We start from the raw sequence: 20,129 nt of genomic DNA on the forward strand, positions 1-20,129 counted from the left end.
CTGGGGAACCGGGTTGGAGTTTCTGCTTCAGCTCGACATTCTGTGATTCTGGTCAAATCACTTCATCTCCCTATGTCTACAACCAAAATGAATTTGATCCTGTGTGATGTAACCAATGCTCATGTAAAGCACTCCAATACCTGACAAGTCTGCACTATATAACACTGCAAAAACACAAAATAATAAGTGTTTTGCACACTTCTGTCATTGGGCTATATTTGGGCTACATCTGGGTGATTTTGGGCTACATTTGGGCTCTTTTGTCTCCGGTGGCCATCTTGGGAGATTTATTTGTTATGAAGTTTCCTAATTTCCTCATGTACTGGAGTCTCCTCAGTAGGAAATGCTTTCAGTTTTTTACTTTGATTCCATCATGAAGGTATTCAGATATGTCACACATTTGCCAGTTAGCACTCTAGTTTCTCATTAGATCACTGTAGTAAAACTACTGTTCACCATGGAAGTCTGCTCCTGGTATTAAAAGTGCATGTTTCAGTCTGCATGTCAGAATTTTTTAATGAAATAGAAGAGGATTTGAGAAGTCACTCAAAATGTGCCCTCATTTTCTTTCTTCAGCATTAATCATAATTTCTATGGCAAAATGAACCCCCTCATTGTGTTCCTTTTTAAATTAAATGTTTTAAGTGTTACCAGTTTATTCCAATCAAGATGGTTTCAGGTGTGCCATACTTTTGTCATAATGAAGACAGTAAGCGCTCTAGTTGTTTTTAAGAACACTCTGGGGCATTCTGTCATTGGGCTATACTTGGGCTACATCTGGGTGATATTTGGGCTACATTTGGGCTCTTTCGTCTCTGGTGGCCATCTTGGGAGACTTATTTGTTATGAAGTTTCCTCATTTCCTCATTTACTGCAGTCTCCTCAGTAGGAAATACTGTCAGTTTTTTACTTTGATTCCATCAAGAAGGCATTCAGATGTGTCACACATTTGCCATAAATTCAGAATGTTAGCACTCTTTTTGCTCATTAGATCACTGTAGTACAGCTACTGCTCACCAGGGAAAACTGCTGCTGGTATTGAAAGTGCATGTTTCAGTCTGCATGTCAGAATTTTTTAATGAAATATAAGAGGATTTCAGAAGTCAAAATGTGCCCTAGTTTTTCTTTCTGCAGCACTAATCATACTTGTTATGGAAAAATGAATCCCCTCATTTTGTTCCTTTTTAAATTAAATGTTTTAAGAGTTACCACTTTAATCCAAGCAAGATGGCTTCAGGTGTGCCATACGTTTATCATAAATAGGACTGTTAGCGCTCTCCTTGTTCTTTGGAACACTCTGGGAAGCTGCAGTAGAACACAAAGGAATCAACTGACAGTCTCTGCCCTTGTTGGATGTACATGTTTTACTGAGAATGTCAGACTTCATTCTCACATGACTGAGAAAGATAATGTGAATTTACAGAAAATAAGCTCTCAGTTTAGCTTATAGATCACCTTCCAAACCTCTGTGGGAAAAGCATGAGAAAATATTTTTCTCTCAATCATGATATCCCAGCAGAAGGCTTTTTCACATGGTTAAATCACCTTAGAAAATACCACAATTCCTAAAATGAGTATGGTACCATCAACAAATGATTTATAATGTAACTAAAGTCTTAAAACCTTCTATTAACTGCAATGCTTTTTAATGAGGTGCTATCATGTATATTGGTCCCAAGATGACTGCCAACACTTCTTGGATGAAGTGCTGACAGCCAATCAGATCTCAGGATGAGATGTGTGGTTAGGCTCCGCCCACATATATATATGATTTTACTTTTGATTTTCTCAGGAACTACTGAACAGATTGACACCAGACCTGCAAAAGTCACTTCCCTGAGCTGAGGACTACCTCTCTGCCAAATTTCAAGTAATTCTGTTCAGCCGTTCGGGCTGTACCTTGGACTAAAGGTCCCTATGGAAAATTGCATGGGGAAAACGCGTTTTGGGACCCCCCTTTTTTCTCAGCCCCCGCTTGACGAATCCCCCCGAGACTTTCAGGGTAGGAGCGGAGCGCCCCACCTATTTTGAAAATTTCGTGAGGATTCGTCAACCGGCGCCAAAGTTATTCCAAATAGAATGTTGCAGATTTCCTATGGAAACACGGTCCTAACTATAACTATCTACTGGCGACCGCCAGTAGATAATATATAATGAAAAGGATGTGTAATAATCAGCTAGGTAAGAGCGATAATATATGGGTTTATCGAGAGATTTGCTGTGAATGTTTGGATGCTATAGTCCAATTGCAGTTAACCTGCACAGTTGAGTAGTTTTGGATCAATCAGATTGGACTTCTCTGTTGCGTTCTTTTTTCTTGTTAATATGTTTTGATGTCAGTTTTGCGTGACACCCAAGCACTCTTAGAGTTGGATTTAATTTTCTGCCTATTTGTTTAAAAAAAGAAATCAGAACTTTTGTAATACACTAAGCGTAAAAGGACGAAGTCATTTGCATTTAGGCTGCAATCAGGATTGTGTTCTCTGCCTCCTAGTTTGCGGCACGCCAGAGATCAGCAGCCGGATTGTGGGTGGAACTGATGCCACAGATGGGGCGTGGCCCTGGCAGGTCAGCCTCCGGGTATATAACCAGCATATTTGTGGCGGGTCCCTGATCGCGAACAACTGGGTGTTGTCAGCCGCTCACTGCTACTACCGACTGTAAGTGAAGCAACGTTGGATGGGCTTGTGTTTGTGCAATATCCAATGTAACCTTCAAGGGAGCACTTGGCATACAGAATCCAGCCTAAGATCATAGGTTGAAGTGAAGCATGGGAGGAGGCTCGCTATGCAGCGGGAGCCACACAAACACTACTGCATGCCGCGTGGAGGAAATGATTCCAAGAGAGGATATTTTCTCACACAATTTAGACGGATAGCCCAAATTCTCCTCTTGCATAGGACCTCTGTGAAGCTTACCAGGTCAAGCATGACCTTTTAAGCAACTTTATTAAGAGCTATCTGAATTTCGAGCTAAGAGGTTGCTGCCCCTCCTTGTATGCTGGGATCCCATGTTGAGATACAGGAACACTGGCCCCACAGTAAATTATATCACCATAAATTAAGAAGTACCATATAGTTACTTCAATTAAGTCACATATCAAAAAATTAGAAATGGCATCAATGCCAGTTCAGTGGATTTGTGAGAAACGGGCTTGGTGCTCTCATAAACGCGATGCACACAAGTGAATATCAGTTACACCCGACATTGGGGGGTTGAAGTAAGCTACCTGCCCCTTGGGTTGTTGGCTAAATAGCTGTGTTCACTACTAGGACTTGGTAAGCCACTGGCCTTTTGGGTTGTAGGCGTGAGGCTGTGTTAAACTTTGTTCAAATAAAGGTATTTAAAAACAAACAAAAATAAACCGTGAAAATCAGTGATCAAAAGATGTTTATCATAAAACAAGAACAACCTGGCCCGTTCCTATATACAATCTTAAAAGGTGTACGTAGTAATAGTCGATGTTTCGATCCCCTAGATAGATAGGGGGATCATCATCAGGACTCTCAGGATAAATGAGCCAGAGCCAAGAAGAATAAGAAAGGGGCAAATAACAAGCTTCTGAGAAAATGGAGAATATGGTGGCCGACCCTGAATAAGAACAAAAGGTTTGTGTTGTACTCCTTCAGAGACCCACTGGCTGCAGGGTATTCACACCCATATGCTTTCCCTTTAGAGCTTTTGGTCCTCGTTCGCGTTGTACTCCATCGAAGACTGGTGCACTACGGAGCATCTCAACCGCCTCAATACACTTACCAGCACGCCGCTTATAAATTAGCGTCTCCACAGACCCCCCCCCCCCCCCAAGAAAGTTCCACCATAGTGGGCTGTATATTCACTACCATATTAGATACTACTTCTCTACATCCTGATTCAAGGCAGGCACGCTCTTATTTAGGGATGGCTGCCACACTGTACATTTTCTCATTGCTCTTCGCACCGAGCATGTTTCTCACACACCCACTGTGCTGTCATTAAGGATTTTTTATGTTTTGATAAGTGAATTAATTAAAGTAACATTTTGGTACTTCTGAATTGATGGTGCTGTTGTCTGTGGGGCCAGTGTACCTGTTTGAACTTACCCAAGGTGACTTTCGTGTTTGCTTGTTAGTTGTAACTCAGAATCCCTTGTTGAGCACTGGCCTTGGTCTGCCTTCTATTGAAATGGGTCCCAGTTAGGCCTGTGCATAATGTTTGTTGCCAAGTGTTTTCTTGCATGGACCCCCATTTTTGGGCTACCTCAATGTTCCATAGTCTCCTATTTCCTTCTGCTTAAGTTGTCGACATAGCTTAACTTTGCGGGAGAGTTGTTTGCAGTAGAAATATCCCATGACAATGAACATAGGCAAAGGAAAGGTTTGCAAGATCATTTATTCTTGAAAAAAAGAAGATGAAAAGGGGGCCTCAGACTGAAAATAATGCAGAAGTGTCAGTTTAAACACGGACCGCTTATATGGTGTAGCATTTGTAAAACTCCTGCTTCTGGTGACAATCATGCACTGAGATAAAGAAGCTACACAACGTGCCCACCACAGCACCAGTCCATGCCGTTGTCTGTCTCCCACCAGTGCCATTCATGTTAGCATGACCTGTGTGCAGCACATCGCGGAACAATTTGTGACTCTTGCCTCTAGGCACGTCTCAAAGTACTTTTTGGTATTTCTCTTCTGTTAGGCTTGTTCTCCCTCAGCTGCCTGAAGACTTTAGTAGACACTCTGAAGGTTACTTAGCCCTGTTCACACTCTCCGAGATGCTCTATTCTGCCTGTCTTTCTTTTCCTTTGGGTCCTTACCTGATTCCTTTGAAAAGCATCTCCAAAAAAGGACTCCAAAAGCACCAATCCTTAAGACAGTCAGGCTCTGAAGCTGGGTAGACTCTCGACCATCACTGGGTCCAAGACTCTCAGCCAACAGCCAGAAGGTCCTCTTTGCCAGCTCGGCGCGAGCCACGCTACATCACAAGATATAATGAGGACTACATCTATTCCCCCTCCACCCAATTTTTGGCTCTGGAATCTTTTACCTTCCAAAGGCTGCAGTGACTCATAAAGCATTTCCCATATGTGAGTTTACATAGGTGTATTTCTTCATTTGAGACATTGGCATTGGGCTTCTGCAAGTAAAATATCGGTATCAAGAATTTGCACAGAAGCACAAACTTTATTTTGTTTCCACCTTCTGTCATGTTGTTTCTGCCTCTGCATTTTACATCTTTTATTTTTCAGAGGATATTCGACTTCTCAATACACAGCATGCCTGGGAGAGTATCAGCTTGTTAGTGGCAGCTCTCATTCCGCCTGCTACAGTGTGAATCGGATCATAGTTCATCCCCTCTTCAGACAAGCAGGCAGCCCTGGAGACATACTCCTCCTGAAGCTGGACTCTGAGGTGGCCTTCACCTCCTACATCCTGCCTGTCTGCCTGCCTGAGCCATCTGCCCAGTTTCCGTCTGACAAGGAGTGTTGGGTCACTGGCTGGGGGGATACCCAGTCTACATCTGCAGGATCAGGTAAGGTAAATGCTTCCCTATTCGTGGCCTATCAAGCTTGATCTACCAACAGTGGTGCTCCTCAACCTTTATCCTCTGCAGTGCTTATTGTGACATCATTATTTGCTCCCTCCCCTTTTCTCTAGTGCACCCCTTGCTCACTTAGGTTAATAGTTTGTTTGTAATCGAACTGGTTGTGTTAAGTAACCACTGCAGATCTTTCTGTGTAACTTGGACGTCACCTATTCGGCTTCCAGCTGGGTGCATCGAACCTTTTTTTCCTCTAAAAATGAGTGCCATTGACTAGAGTAATAACACCTTGTATTACGGGCCCAAGAGATCATTTTTTAATGTTTCATATTTCATATAGCGTTAACATTTTTCCAATTAAATGGATGGTGTTATCATTGTTGATGTTTTTGCTGTCAAATTGTTATCAAAATTCATTTATTATACTCGTCTCCTACTGGTAGGGTGCCCAGTTTCAGAGAATCATAAACCAGGTCAGCCACAGACCTAAAAATAGGCCTAAATATTGCTGGCCTGTAATTGGATTTAAATTCATTAATATCTCCCCAAACCCTCCAAATGTTGTAGTGATGAGGTCCAGGGGCAGGCTGGCAATGCAGACTTTCGCTGATGGACTTCCTAGATGCTGGTTAACTCCACATTAAACCTCTGCGTGAACAAGGCGAGGCGGCGCAGGAGGCAGCTGAAAACAAGTGAACTTGTATGTCTGGTTTGTTGAAAAGGCAGGTGTAAACATGAGAGTGCACAACACGGATTAATATGCTTGCTCACCTGCGGGGCCGGCTTTAGGGCAGTGCGACTGGTGCGGCTGCACTGGGCGCTCCCCTGTGGAGGGGGCGCTGACCTCAAGGGGGGGGGGGTGCAGTGTTTAGCAATAACTTATGATTAAAGAGATGAGGGGCGCTTTTTCCCGGTGGTAGTGAGAGAATCCGAGGATGCGGTCATGGGTGTGGGGGGCCAAAAATGATTGCTGCACTGGGCGCCACCAGCGCTAAAGCCGGCCCTGCTCACCTGACCCTCTTTCAAAACCCGGGACATGTATTTTTATGAACAAAGGTCATGGGACGCCGGAAAAGTCCATTAAAAACCAGGACTGTTCGGAAAAATCCAGGAAGTCTGTTCATCCTCCCAAATGTGCATTATAAGGATAGTGGTAGATGCAGAGACATTCCATGATTACAATGGCACTAAGGGCCTGATTTAGATCTTGGCGGATGGGCTACTCCATCACAACGGTCACGCATGTCCCGTCCGGCGAAATCTAAATCCCATAGGATAGAATGGGATTTATATTTTGGAGGACCGGATATCCGTGACAAAGTAACCCATCCGCCAAGATCTAAATCAGGCCCTTAGTCATTGTATATAGTGACAGAACTCCAAAGTGACTTGCACTGCTTGTGCCCTCACATATTACATCCCCCATGACATGTTGAATGACAGCATCAATGATGACATCTGACATCATTTATGATAACACTGTGTATGGCAGGGTGCAAGTTATAGTTACTTCATGGGGCAAGTTATAGTTACTTCAGTTAACTATAACTGCCGAATTTACGTGTTTTTTAATTTAAAATGTTTCGTTCTGACATTTTCTTCTACCTATAATGTCACTTTAACCTTTGATTTTTCAAATATATATATTCTTCAACATTTATATTTTTGCTCAGTGAGGGCAACCATATTGGGGCCTGATTTAGATCTCGGCCGACAGGTACTCAACCACAACTGTGACAGATATTCCGTCCACCGAAATATAAATCCCATTCTATCCTATAGGATTTATATTTTGTCAGGTGGGATGTCCATCACTGTTGTGACAGAGTAACCCATCCGCAGAAATCTAAAGCCAACCTTTAGTCTAAGGTTTGAACATTAATGTATTTGGCTTTAAGATATTTACTGTGCAGCTATGTTGAGGAGACTGTGCAGTTTCCGGTAGCGCCATAGCCTGCAAATGATATTAGATCAGTGGTACTTTGTCATTTTTCTTCCTTAAGTGTCTCTTCCATGGCCGAAGACCCTGAAGCAAGTGATGGTCCCTATCATTGACCAGAAGACCTGCGATAAATACTACCACAATGGATCAGCTCAGAGCTCCAATTCTCCGATAATCCTGAGCGACATGATATGTGCTGGCTACAAAGCAGGTGGAAAGGACTCCTGCCAGGTAGGCAGCCTTGTGGTGCAAGTAATCAGTTGGGAGGGAGGAGAAAGATCATGTCTGGACGTGATCTCAAAATATTTGTAATCTGGTTGAAGCAGAGAAATACATAGAAGGGACGTAATGTTACTTCTAATCAACTGGAAAGAAAACGCTCAAGCCAGACTTGACCTCAAAGCTCATTTAACCCAATGTTTGGAAGATCAGAGGTCATGGAGTGACCTAATGGGACTTCAGTGGGAGTAGCAAATGCATGTAAGGAAGGAAACTCACGGTCCCTGTAATCCTGAATGATGAGTGGAATTTAGTCTGGAAGTGAAATTTAGTGTCTAGCTCCAGGGATGAATTTGGCAGATCTGGTTCAACTTGGTCAAAACCAAGGTAGGTAAACAAGTGCGTTGCCTTTACAATTGTCTACAAATTTGGTGGCACATGAGACTTTCTTATACCGCCCTTCCTTTTGCCTTTCATTCCTGCTCTCTGTTATGAGTTTGTGCGCCTCTTCACTATGCCCCTCCCACTACTGTTTCTCAAAGTTCATCTCTTTTTCTCGACCCTCTTTTCCTGACTGGCCCTTTCCTGCCCATTCAGTGTCCCTTTCTGCTATGCTTCCTCTCTACAATCACGCCTAGGTCCAGCTTTTCAGTGCTCTTTCCAAACACACAAAAGATGATTACATGAATGGTTGCAAATGGCCTAAATCACCAACAATTGATCTAGGTATCATTCCAACCCATAGGTTGCACCATGTAGCTATGGTCGTGGCCAGTCTAGAAAAATAGCCACTTAATTAAAATGAGTACTGGTCCTTCTCCCAATGGGAACAGCCCGTCCTTAACTGCCGGGCAAGTACCCCTTCCAGAGAGGAACCCCAAATTGGTTTCAGCCTTACTGGCCTCCCTCAGTGTAGTGCAGCACGATTCGTGTAGTACATTGAGGAAGGGACGCAGGTCTGGCCATGACCATAGCTACATGGTGCATTACATCAAACACAAAAAAGTGATCAGAAGAATGAACAAATAAATGAATATATTTAGTGTATGATTAATTAAAATTATTTTAAAAAAGAGTCGAAACGATAATATTAACCATGATTCAACCCAGTAATTGTCAAACATTACATTGCTGGCCACTTATATAAATAGGACATCTATAGCAAATTAGAACAGGCAACATATCTTGTAAAAAAACAACCAATTAATTGTGGGACTGGTCCATTTCGATCAAGCTATAAATGCTTCTTGACGTCTGCTTATATTCAGTTTTTCAAAAGTCGGTCGAAGCCAGAATATTCTTAAAACGGATATATGCAGAACCCCACTATATGTATCAAAGCTTAGTTTGTCGGACCACAAAACAACTAGTGCTGTCAACCTCTTCATTATGTCTACTATACATGGGCGCCATAATGGGAGTAATCCAAACCTGAGTCCTATCAAATCCTTTTTTTGCTTGTGGATACGTGTAAGTCCAGCTATTTGTATTTTATCTGCATTTCATATGATTTTGCAACCATCTAAATTTGGCTCCTTGTGACAAAGCTTAACCTATCGCCATTAAAAAAAATAGCGACTTTGCTTGGTTTTTATACATTTTCCTGGCTGACAGTTTGATAATTCTGCAAAGCTTTCAAAGTTTCTTGCGGAAAAGCACTCGAGTGTACACCTCATTGGTTAGGGATTTCCATAGTCATGCTTTCAAAGAGTTTGGAGGCGCATTTCCTATCTTAGCACATTAGGACACCAATGTGGCTTGTAATGCATATCATATGATAGGCATATGATATGTTGTGCTATCGGGCAGATGGAATAGTAATATGTATGCTCAACATTGCATTCATTCAAGCCACTTGGAAAGTTTCCCAATGAAAGTTTTCAGACCATAAGTATGGGTAGGCATTAATTTGCTGGAAGCACGTCAAAACATTGCCCCTATTACGAGCCCTGTAATCTTATTAAAATGCTTTATAAAGGTACTATTAAGCACCAGTGATATCGACTTAAGTTCTCCTGGTGGGTTCAAGCCATCCACCTATATACTTATTGCTATTAACCAAGTCCAGGGTCGTTTCCTCCAACTTCCAGGACCATTTTTCGTTTACCTTACAATCGAAAGTTATTTTTTTAGAATTTCTTTTGTTTATCCTTAGGGAGGTTTCCAGGCAGTACCAATCCAGTGAAGATTAATGATCTATGTAACCCAGTAGGTGTTTCATCAATTATTCAATTATTAAGGGTGTTGTTCACATATTGTAGGAGGTTCAACATATAGCCTCTCAATTTTGGTGGGTGGGGGGGAACTGGCAGATTGGTGGACAAGGGTAAGTCGGAATGGTATATATTAAATAAACAGCAGAACTAGAGCACATCCTTGTTTCAAGCCTTTGTTCATGTATATCTTCTCAGATATAATTGGAGATGGAGATTATCTTATTTTTATCTGTATATCAGAGTATATGCTAATAATTGCTTTTAGAAAGGTTACAGGGATGCCCTAGTTTTTCATTTTGCCTCAGTTTCCCCCTATGGATGGAGTCAAAAGCTGCTGCAAAATAAAGGGGGCGTGGCCTAGTGAGCCATCATGGCAGACGCGTTGTAGGCGAGCTCCGCTGAGCCCGTCACCAAAATCCTGAATTTATCCTGCTTCGGCGAATTTAGCTGCCGTGGAAACTTAACGATGGGGTGCTGAGCGCCGCGGGAACTCGGCGATGGTGTAACCGGCCGGCCCCGTGTACATTCTAGCCAGCCACACCAAAGTGCGTGGCCGGCGGGCCCTGTGGTCGAGCCTGAGATGGAGTGGTGTGGGCTGGGCCGAACGCGAGCACGGCTGGAGCAGAGTGCGGCCCTGCCCTGTGGTGCTGAGATCGAGCTCTGGCTGTGGGCCTCTGCCTGAGGCGGAGAAGAGGTGAGCGCCATGCTGGTGGTGCCGTTGCAATTGGGGTGAGGCGGCCCAGTGAGTCTGCGGAGAGCCCTCCCCCGCATCCTTACTGGGATTTGCCTCCCTCGGGCCTCGTGAGGCCCGTTGCTTGTGGGAGACTCCTTGGTTTGCCAGAGGATCCTGGGGGTGAGCGAAGATCCCGTCCTCTCCACCCTGCCTCTGCTTCGGTGGTCGGATCAGGCCACATGCATGAGGTGAGGGAGTGGTGGCGCTGTGCAGCAGCGCAGTTGGGTGGCGATTCCTGGCATTTCGGCCGGCGTGCCATGTCCTACACTCCCCCCGCCCCCCACATGTGCTGATAATCCATCGGTGGTCATATCGCGCGCACAGGGGTGTGTGTGCTCGTTGCTTGGGGTGTTGCATGGTGGCCTGGATGGAAGAGCTACATCCGGTGGGGCTGTGGACTTCTTCTCCCCCCGTGGGTTTCCCCCCTTCCCACATGGATTTGATGGCTAGATCGTGTCAGGTGTAGAGTGAGTGCGTGAGGGCTCCTGCTGCATCCTGTGCGGCCCGATAGGAGTGGCACGGTTGGTTGACTTGGGGACTACCCCAGTGGGGTGGCGACGTGCCCCTCCCGCATTGGGGTTGACTTGTCGGGGCCTCACTGTCATCTGTGATGAGCGTACTGTGGCGTGGGGGCAACATTCGATGTGGCCCAAGGGGATAGGCGGTGGGGGAGTCTTGCAGAGCTGCAGCGCGACGGACGTTTGGTGGGCAGTACATCCAGGTTGTGCGCAACACCTCCTAGCTTGCTCCTGGAGGGGGTATCCAGTTCCTATCCTTCACGGGCCACCTTATTGCATCTTGCCCACCTTGGGCGGACTTTTATGGGCGTAGTTGCTGTGCCCAATGGTCTGAACTGATCTATCCGGCTTGGGAGTCTGGTGTGGCCAAAATAGCGGGTGAACTCACTGTGTTGGAGCCCTAGCACCAACATGACAAGGGATAGACACACTGGGGGCTCGGCAAAGCAAAGCACCATGGACCACTTTACTGGACCCGGGGCCTCGGCATCGGACCAGGATGTCACACAGGGAGGGGTCCCGGACAATGCAGCGATTCCGCAGTCCCGAACGGCCCAGGAAACCAAAATAGGGGAGGTTGGTTCTGAGGTCTTATTCATTCGCCAGGACCTGCGTAATGCAACGGAGCGCATCACAGTGGCTGAAAACAGGGTCTCAGAAGTGGAGGACTCTGTTAGTACATTGCAAAAGAAAGTGGCGTCACTGGAGACTCTCCCTCGAGGCCTGGCATCTCGTATTGAGGATGCGAAAGGGAGGGCACGGAAAAGCAATCTGCGCTTTGTGGGATTTCCAGAGGGCTGTGAGGGGGGTTATGGAACAGTTCCTGACCAAGTGGCTTGTCAGTTGGCTTCCCCCAGAATCCTTGTCTTGCTGCTTTATCATTGAGAGGGCACATCGGGCCCTCATGCAGAAACTGCCACCGGGAGCCAGACCACGACCAGTCATTGCGAAAATCCTCAATTACCATGATCAGGACGCTATCCTGAAACAGGCCCGCCTTAAGGAACCATTGCATTTTGACAATGCTCGTATCCTTATATTTCCGGACAAAACTTGCCTGGTTCAGCAGAAGCGCTAATCCTTTATGGCGGCGAAGGCACGCATGCGTGACTTGAAGCTGCCATACGCCCTCCTGTATCCTGCAAGTTGAGGTTGCTTTTGTGCTTTGTTTGCATTTTAGCATGCATCAGCAGGTCTAATAACTGCTCTTTAGACGTTGTTTGTTCCAATCGTTACGTTTTGGGGGATTGTCTTGATTTCACTGCACTATCTTATAGCTGCTATGTACCGCTGCTTCTTTACAAGTTGCCTCAGGTCCTGCTTATGAAGTTTATTGATTCTCTAGATGTCTGCTCCTGTAGTTAGCCTGCAGCCTATTGCAGGGGCCCTCCGAATTGTGAGTTGGAATGTAAGGGGGCCGCTGGATAAAGTGAAGAGGGGGACCATCCTTCACCAGGCTAAGCGCTATCGGGCAGATGTTCTTATGCTACAGGAGACGCATTTGTTGGGGACCAAGGCCCTTTGCTTTCTGAGATATGGGTATTCCCAAGTTTTCCACTCTGGGTTCACGAGGGGATCCTGAGGGGTGGCTATTCTTATCCATCACAGGGTCCCATATGTTCATTCCAAGACCTGGGCGGACACGCAGGGGTGGTATGTCTTTATTCAAGGGTCTATCTATGAGGAACGTGTAGTGCTGGGTAGTGTCTAAGCTCCCCCTCCCCTGTCCTGGACATTGGTTGAACGCATTATGACTTTGTGGATGGATGTCCCGGATGGGGTGGCAGTCATCGGTGGCAACTGGTATGATGTGATGGATGGGGCTAGGGACAGATGGAGCTGCCTGCCAAATGACTAAATTATTTTCCTTGGTGTAGGGTCTGGGCTGGGTGGACTCCTGGCGACAACAGCAAATGGAGGAGCAGGGTGATACATATTTCTCTGCTGTACATTAATCTTTTTCACGGTTGGACTATATCTTTGTACCGTCTGCAGTGGCTGGGAGAGTGAGGGAGGCGGAAATCCTTCCCTGGGGTCTGTTGGACCACTCACCAGTTGTGCTCATGCTGCGGTTCGGCCCAGCGGGGCCACCCTTTCGTTGGCGTCTCTCCCCCCTGGCATCTGCAAGATAAACAGTATAGGCATCATTTGGGACAGGCTATTGATCAATATCTGGATCTAATTGTGGGCTCGGTGGCGACCGCTGAACCCCTGTTGGAAGCAATGAAGTCTACCATTAGGGGAGTGGACATCTCCTATTGCTCTGCGGCACGTCGGGCTAAGGAGTTGTTGGTGCGTTCGGAAGCCCATATTCTGGAACTGGAATGTGCTGGTAGAGAGGAGGGGGGAGCCCTGGCGCACTGGCAATTGCTAGTGGCGAGACAAATGCACGCGGATTTATTGATGGACGAGGCTCGATTGGCATGGCTGGCATCCCGTAGCAGGATCTACAAATGGGGCGATAAGTCCAGTAAATTACTCCATCGTCTGTGTCAGGGCTTCCACGCGTCCCCTGGTTCTCCCTGGGCTTTTGGGGGCAGATGGGAGGGCTTTGGGTGATCCTTCCGCCATAGCGGAGAGCTTCGCATACTATTATGCTGATTTGTATACCCCGCGGGAGTCCCTGTCGAAGGTCATGGTCCGCCGTTTCATAGTGGACCTTCCGCCCCGGACTCTCTCTGATGAGGCTGGGGCGGAACTGGATCTCCCGCTCACGGTGGAGGAACTGGGTACTGCATTAGGGGAACTTAACTCTGAGAAGTCCCCTGGTCCTTACGGATTCCCCTGTGAGTTCTTTAAGAGAGATTTCTCAAAACTGGGACCTTATCTCCTTCAGGCGGTAGAGGATGCGCGGGAATGCGGGTGCCTTCCGCGGGACTGGAGGCTCGCCGAGGTAGTCGTGTTCCAAAAGCCTAGCCGTCCTCCAGACCAACACTCATCATATCGTCCCATTTCACTGCTAAATATTGAGGCCAAGATTTTGGCCAAGGCCTTGGCCACTCGCCTTTGCTCCCATATCACCTCGTTAGTCCACCCAGACCAGGCAGGTTTAATGCCTCAACGGGAGACTTGACACAATATTCGGCGGGCACACATTGCAATAGACATGATTCGGAGGCTGGATGTGCCAGCGGCTCTCCTGTTGGCAGATATGGATAGGGCTTTTGATTCCCTTAGTTGGACTTATTTATTCGCGCTTTTGGATAATTTGAATATGGGCCCACGCTTTTTGGCCTATTTAAAACTACTTTATACACATATCACTGCGTCGGTCCGGGTTGCAGAAGCTGCCTCCTTCAAATCAAATTTATAAAGCGCATGGCTGCACTAGCTAGTGCGTCCCTGTGCTGCTACAAGAACCCGTTTCAGGCAGAGGATAGCTGAAAGAGAAGTCAGACAGTGGAGTGACCAGATGGAAAAAGCCACGCCTTGAGCTTTTTCCAGAAGATAGTCTCCGATGATTCCATCCGGAGCTCTATCGGAAGCTTATTCCAATGAGAAGCTGCTAAAAAGCACTTCCCCTATTGGGCAGGGCACCCATGAGGGATGCCCGCTGTCGCCATTTCTTTTTGCCCTTGTGATGGAGCCCCTGGCGGCTTTGGTGCGGATAGATGCACAGGTAGCAGGCTACGAATGGGCACAGGGACTATCGTATCGCACTATACGCAGGCGACGTCCTTCTCTTCTTGACCAACGTCAATAGGACGGGCCCCAGATTGCTGCATATTATGGAAATCTTCGGGGAAACGCCTGGTCTATTTATGAACACGAGTAAATCCGTTCTGTGGACACTGGGGTGTCAGGTGGAATTGGGTGCCTTGGCCTCTGCGGTGCTGGTTACCGCGGTAGTTATGAAGTATTTGGTATTTTTTTTGTCTGATTCGTCTGGGGTGTCTTGGGACTGTAATGTTGTACCGGTTTGGGCGCGTGTGCATGACGAGTTGAGGACCTGGTCTCATATACCCCTTTCTCTTCCAGGTCGGTCGGCCATCTTTAATATGGTCTCGTTGCCACGTCTGCTCTACCAGCTACAGAATTATCCCTTCCCCCGTTAATTCCTCGTGGTTTCGCCAGGTTAACTCTGTCCTGGGACAGTTTCTTTGTGCAGGAAGGGTACCTAGAGTAGTGCTACAGACGTGTTTTCAGTCCACATACTGTGATGGGCTGGTCGTTTCAGATGTCCACTCCTACTATGTGGCCTCGCAACTCCTGATATTGAATGAATGGTGATATGGGGATCGATCTGACTCCGTTTATGCGGTAGAGTGGAGCTGTATGGGATCCCATTCCCTACACACAGTCTTGTACTCTGCTCCCAAACGCAGGACACTGCCATCCGCCACGAGGGTGGTATTCCAAGTGTGGAGGTAGTCCCTGCGAGGGATGGGGTGGTGGGGCAGGCTGACAAGGGAGACTCCCCTCTGGTCCAATGGTAGATTGCCACCACTTGCTGGCTTGGAGGGTTTCCGGGACTGGGATAATATTGGGATCTCTACCTTAGGGGACGTAATGCGCAGCGTGTTTCAAAAATCTTTCCAGGATCTCCAGCATGAATTTCAGATGCCAAAAACACAATTTTGCAAATACTTCCAGTTTAGGCATGCCATCCTTCCTGCGTTGCAGATTTGGAGTCTCTTCCAGAGTTCAGCCCTGTTGAAGCTAAACTGTTTATGGGCGACCTGCAGGACCATACAATCTCCAAGATATACCAATCCCTAGTGATAAACTGCCCCACTACATTAGATAAACTTAGGGAAACGTGGGAGGAAGACCTTGGTACCTTGGATGGAGAGGACTGGACAGAAGCACTTGCTTCCCCTCGAGGGGCGGCAATAGCCATGCGCCTTCGGCTGATGCAATTTAATTACCTACACCGGGTATATTATACTCGCATCAGGCTGTGGAGGGAGGGCTTGATAGCGGCCCCACAATGCCTGCGATGTGGCCATGCGAATGGTACCCTGTTCCACACGATTTGGCAGTGTGCAGTGCTCGAAAGGTTCTGGCGGGGGGGTTTGGCCTGTCTTGCTGAGGTTTTGGGGTGGGAGCTCCCCTATTCCCCAAAATTGGTGCTGTTGCATATAATGGAGGGGGTGGGGGAAATATTTATAAGCGCCATCTGATGCTCCTGGTATTTACGTTGGCTAAACGAGACATTGCTCTCAGCATGGAAAAATGGCCTGGATTTCAATATAGGTTTGGAGCTTCCTATCTTTAAAGCTCAAGGGTGCCCGCTGAAGGTTTTTAAGATTTGGAGGAGGTGGGCGACCTATAGAGACTTGGACCTAGAACCCCCAGCCATGGGAGATGTGGCAGTTAAGGGTTAATTGGGTAGGAGTTGTGGTATGGGACCTAGACGGTCCGGTGGACTGTCATTTATGTGCGGGCGAATATATGTTATTAACTGTGTGGTGCAAAGACAGTGAATGGGGGGGGGGGGGTTGTTTCTTTATTATTTCACTTTTGTATAATGCATATATCAAAAGTCATCGCAATACTTCTTTTGTATCATGTGGAAGTCCGTCTCTGGGTTACAGAGCTCTGCACTGTATTTGACGAGTGACACAATGAAAACTGTTGTTTAAATATGTAAAAAAAGCATATTATAAGTTTCCTTTGTTACTGACTGCGGAATGGATTAGGAATGAAAGTGCAAGTGAATTTTCTTTAAAGCCACATCCTTTACTATATATTTCAGCAAGAGATTTGCAAAATATTTGCACTCCACATCCAGCAATGTTACCAAGCTGTAAATTGAAAATCTGGAAATTGGCCCTTTTTGTGTACTGAGAGGAGCAGTGAGCCCCGCCAACTGTTGGGGGGGTACTGTACAGGACATATACAGCTGTAAGAGAATCGGTGACCATAAATCGATATTTGTCTTACAAACTGCTGCATGGTTTACATTTGGACCAGGAGCACCACCCCTTAGTATATACTTCAATATTTTATTCACATCAGTGATTGCCTTGATTATTTTAACTTCACTTAGGGTACAGTTTCTTCTGTCAATTCAAATTTCGAGGGCTCACTGGACATGTATAGGTTTTTGATGTAAGTTGACCATTCCATTGGATGAACACTATTTATTCTACCCTTTTTGTCATCCGATATTAATTAATTCACTAATGCCCACAATTTACATGGACTTCTTGATTTAGTTGCCTCATACAAATTAACTCAACGCAACTCCTATTTTTTGTGTCTTCCTTCCCATAATTTTTTACTATACACTGTTCTGATGGATGTAACTTCCTTTTTGAGATCAAAATCATAGTTCCTTTGCCTGTAGTCCCTCAGTACCCAACTTAGCTTGATTTTAAGTGCCTTATTTAGGTTGAGTAAACAGCCCTTTTTCTTACCCTTTCTGAAGGGGCAGTCTTCTAAACCATTTGACGTTCCATGAAGGACAAGGCCAGTGGTAACCAGGATTCAACCAAGGACAAGAAGGGAGATGTTTTCATTATAGGCAATCACTTCTGTCATGCACATTAGTTGATCTGCTAAAATGTTTATTTTCTCTACTTCTATAGTTCTATTGGCTATGTAACTTGGGATTGTGTATGAGGCAGGGTTTCGTTCCTCATATGTCGAAGGATCACAGTGAGGAAATGTCGCTGCCTAAGATCGGAACAATCTGATATTCTTTTATTAACCTAAAAAAATCAACTGGGACCAGGAAATAGTGCAAAGTTGTCTCTGGTTAGATATGAGTATAGCCAGGCAGCTGATCAGGGTCAAAGTCAAACCTGCCATTTCATAATCAGAAACACAAGCTCTCCAATTCCTTATTAAAGGGTCTACGATCGTATCTTTGCTGCGCACCGGGACCACAACAGGAGCAATGTTCCAACTATGACTCTTCACTGTATTGGTTCTCATACTCTGCGAACAAGTTTAGATTAAATTCGCAGTTAAAATCCACATGGTGTAACTAAGTGTAGCCAGAACGTTACTTAGGATTCTGACAAATGGTGGCTGGGTACACTGGCAGTCGTCCTGCCACCTTGTCACGAGGTGCTGCCCTCCATATCCACCTTTCAATCTTCTCTACTGGATGAACTGCTCAAAGTGCAATCAAGCCCCAGGCTACACAGCTGGATATGCCCCAATAAACCCTACAGTGTTGCTGGACTTGACAACCAACTCTCCAAACCCCAGAAAATTCCCAAAGAATGCGGGCTACTCAGACCAATGAGCACACACATTTCAGGAAGCACTCCTTGCCCAACCCCCTCTCTGCCGTAGAGTGTTCTGGGATTTTTGGGCAAAGTCAGGAGAATGTGTAGTTTGAGCGCCAATCTGAACAGAGTAACTATGCCATTTCCGTGTCCCTTAACATTTCTCTATGTGGGTCCTATCCTGGATTTGGTCCTCTCTCAGACCAGTGCCAATTGTTGGACTTAGCACCCGCTGTGGATGGTCACCACCAACCGTTTTGCTTTCACCCCTCCTATTTTTGCTGAATTTCATTTTGTTACCCTTAGGATTTTGTAAACTTTAGTACTGCTAATCAGTGCTAAAGTGTTTGTGCTCAATCCCTAAAACCTGGTCATATCAGCTTACATCTGTTTGGCAATTGTTTAGTTTACTTATAAGCCACTTGTACAGGGGAATACCATATACCAAAATATCCGACCAGTAGCCCGAGAGCTACTGGTAGCTTTCCAGCTCCCTTTGAGTGGTTCTCTTGTTTGCAGCCAACTCTACTAAATTAGAAGCTTGACTGATTCCATATATTTGTACCAAATTGAAAAGTGATTGAGATAAAAATGTATGTATTTTCAGAGCTCATAGGATGATGTCTGGAGATAAATAGTTGAATTTCCAAAATACTTTTAAAGCCAAGTGATAAATCATGTGGCCTTGGGGAGACCTATTACTAATAATATCAACTTGGCAGCATGAGAATTTCAGCTACAGCCGTTATGTACTACCTCTGTAAAAGGATTCCAAATTGACAAAGACTTTAAGTTACTGCTGGCAACCCAGTCTGATGCACTGAGGTGATCACTGCTGGTAACGTTGAATAGCGGGGCCACTAATATAATCTTTTCTGATGTGTTTGCTATTGCAAGTCTAACAATATTAGTAGCTCAGGAAACTTTTCATTAAACATAAGTAGCTCTGGTTACAGAAAACGTTGGAGACACCTATCTATCGATCTATGCTACACTATCTGTCCATACAATGCTCTCTGTCTATATAACCCCAACTACCTCTCTGTCTTTACAATGCTATGTATCTAGCTTGTCAAGCATCTCTATTTGTAATAAAGATTTACAGAAAAAACATCAGCAAAGGCAAGCGGTTGGCAGCCAGTGCTAAACCGCATGACTTTTTGAGGCCTCATGTTAGCCAATGTGTACAACATAGCGATAAATGGGGGGTTTCAACCAGACATCATCCATTAGTCTTTTGTTGTGTCATTCACATTTTTTTTTTATCATGGGCAATGGGTCAGCCCACTTTAGCCATTAGCTGACTGTGGGTTACGGCATACTTCCCTTTCACAAGAAACACATCCACACAGAAAACTAGTTAATTGCAGTGTCGGGGTCTACTACGGTAATGTAGGTTTTTTGCCTTTAGCTATTTTTTTAAGATTGATGATGGCCGAGCAGCTTTCCCAAAAATAAAGTTTTGCAAAAAATGACAGAACAAATCAAGAACTGCCTAAGCCAAAAGGCTAGCAGCCAATGCCAGACTTTTGCCAATGGTTGTTTGTATATGTGTTCTTTTTTTTAATTAGGTTTTGTTTTTAAGTTGATTTGTTTAGTGGTATAAATAGTGTGTGTTCACAAATAGTCCATTTAGGTGTGAGTTATAGTTTTGATGGCGGGGGTAAGTTATGGTTCATATAACAGATCATAACTGGGAATTTCAGTTATTTGTAGCTTTTAATGTGGAACAAGAACATCAATTTAACTGTGTTTTTATCAGTGCATTACTTAGGTTTTTTCCAAAAGCAAATGTTACGGTGA

At 45.4% G+C, this 20,129-nt stretch overlaps 1 protein-coding gene across 1 annotated transcript in view; it reads left to right on the top strand.

Annotated features, from left to right (window-relative positions):
* Window positions 1-20,129, top strand: part of LOC146811669 (serine protease 33-like) — a 96,038-nt gene that overhangs the window by 58,580 nt on the left and 17,329 nt on the right. Inside the window, exons 3-5 of the mRNA XM_085618640.1 lie at window positions 2,495-2,660; window positions 5,225-5,508; window positions 7,521-7,690. Of these exons, the coding sequence (XP_085474766.1) occupies window positions 2,495-2,660; window positions 5,225-5,508; window positions 7,521-7,690 (620 nt within the window). The remainder of the gene's footprint in view (window positions 1-2,494; window positions 2,661-5,224; window positions 5,509-7,520; window positions 7,691-20,129) is intronic.

The sequence above is a fragment of the Triturus cristatus genome, chromosome 7, assembly GCF_964204655.1.
Source record: "Triturus cristatus chromosome 7, aTriCri1.1, whole genome shotgun sequence".
NCBI lineage: Eukaryota > Metazoa > Chordata > Amphibia > Caudata > Salamandridae > Triturus > Triturus cristatus.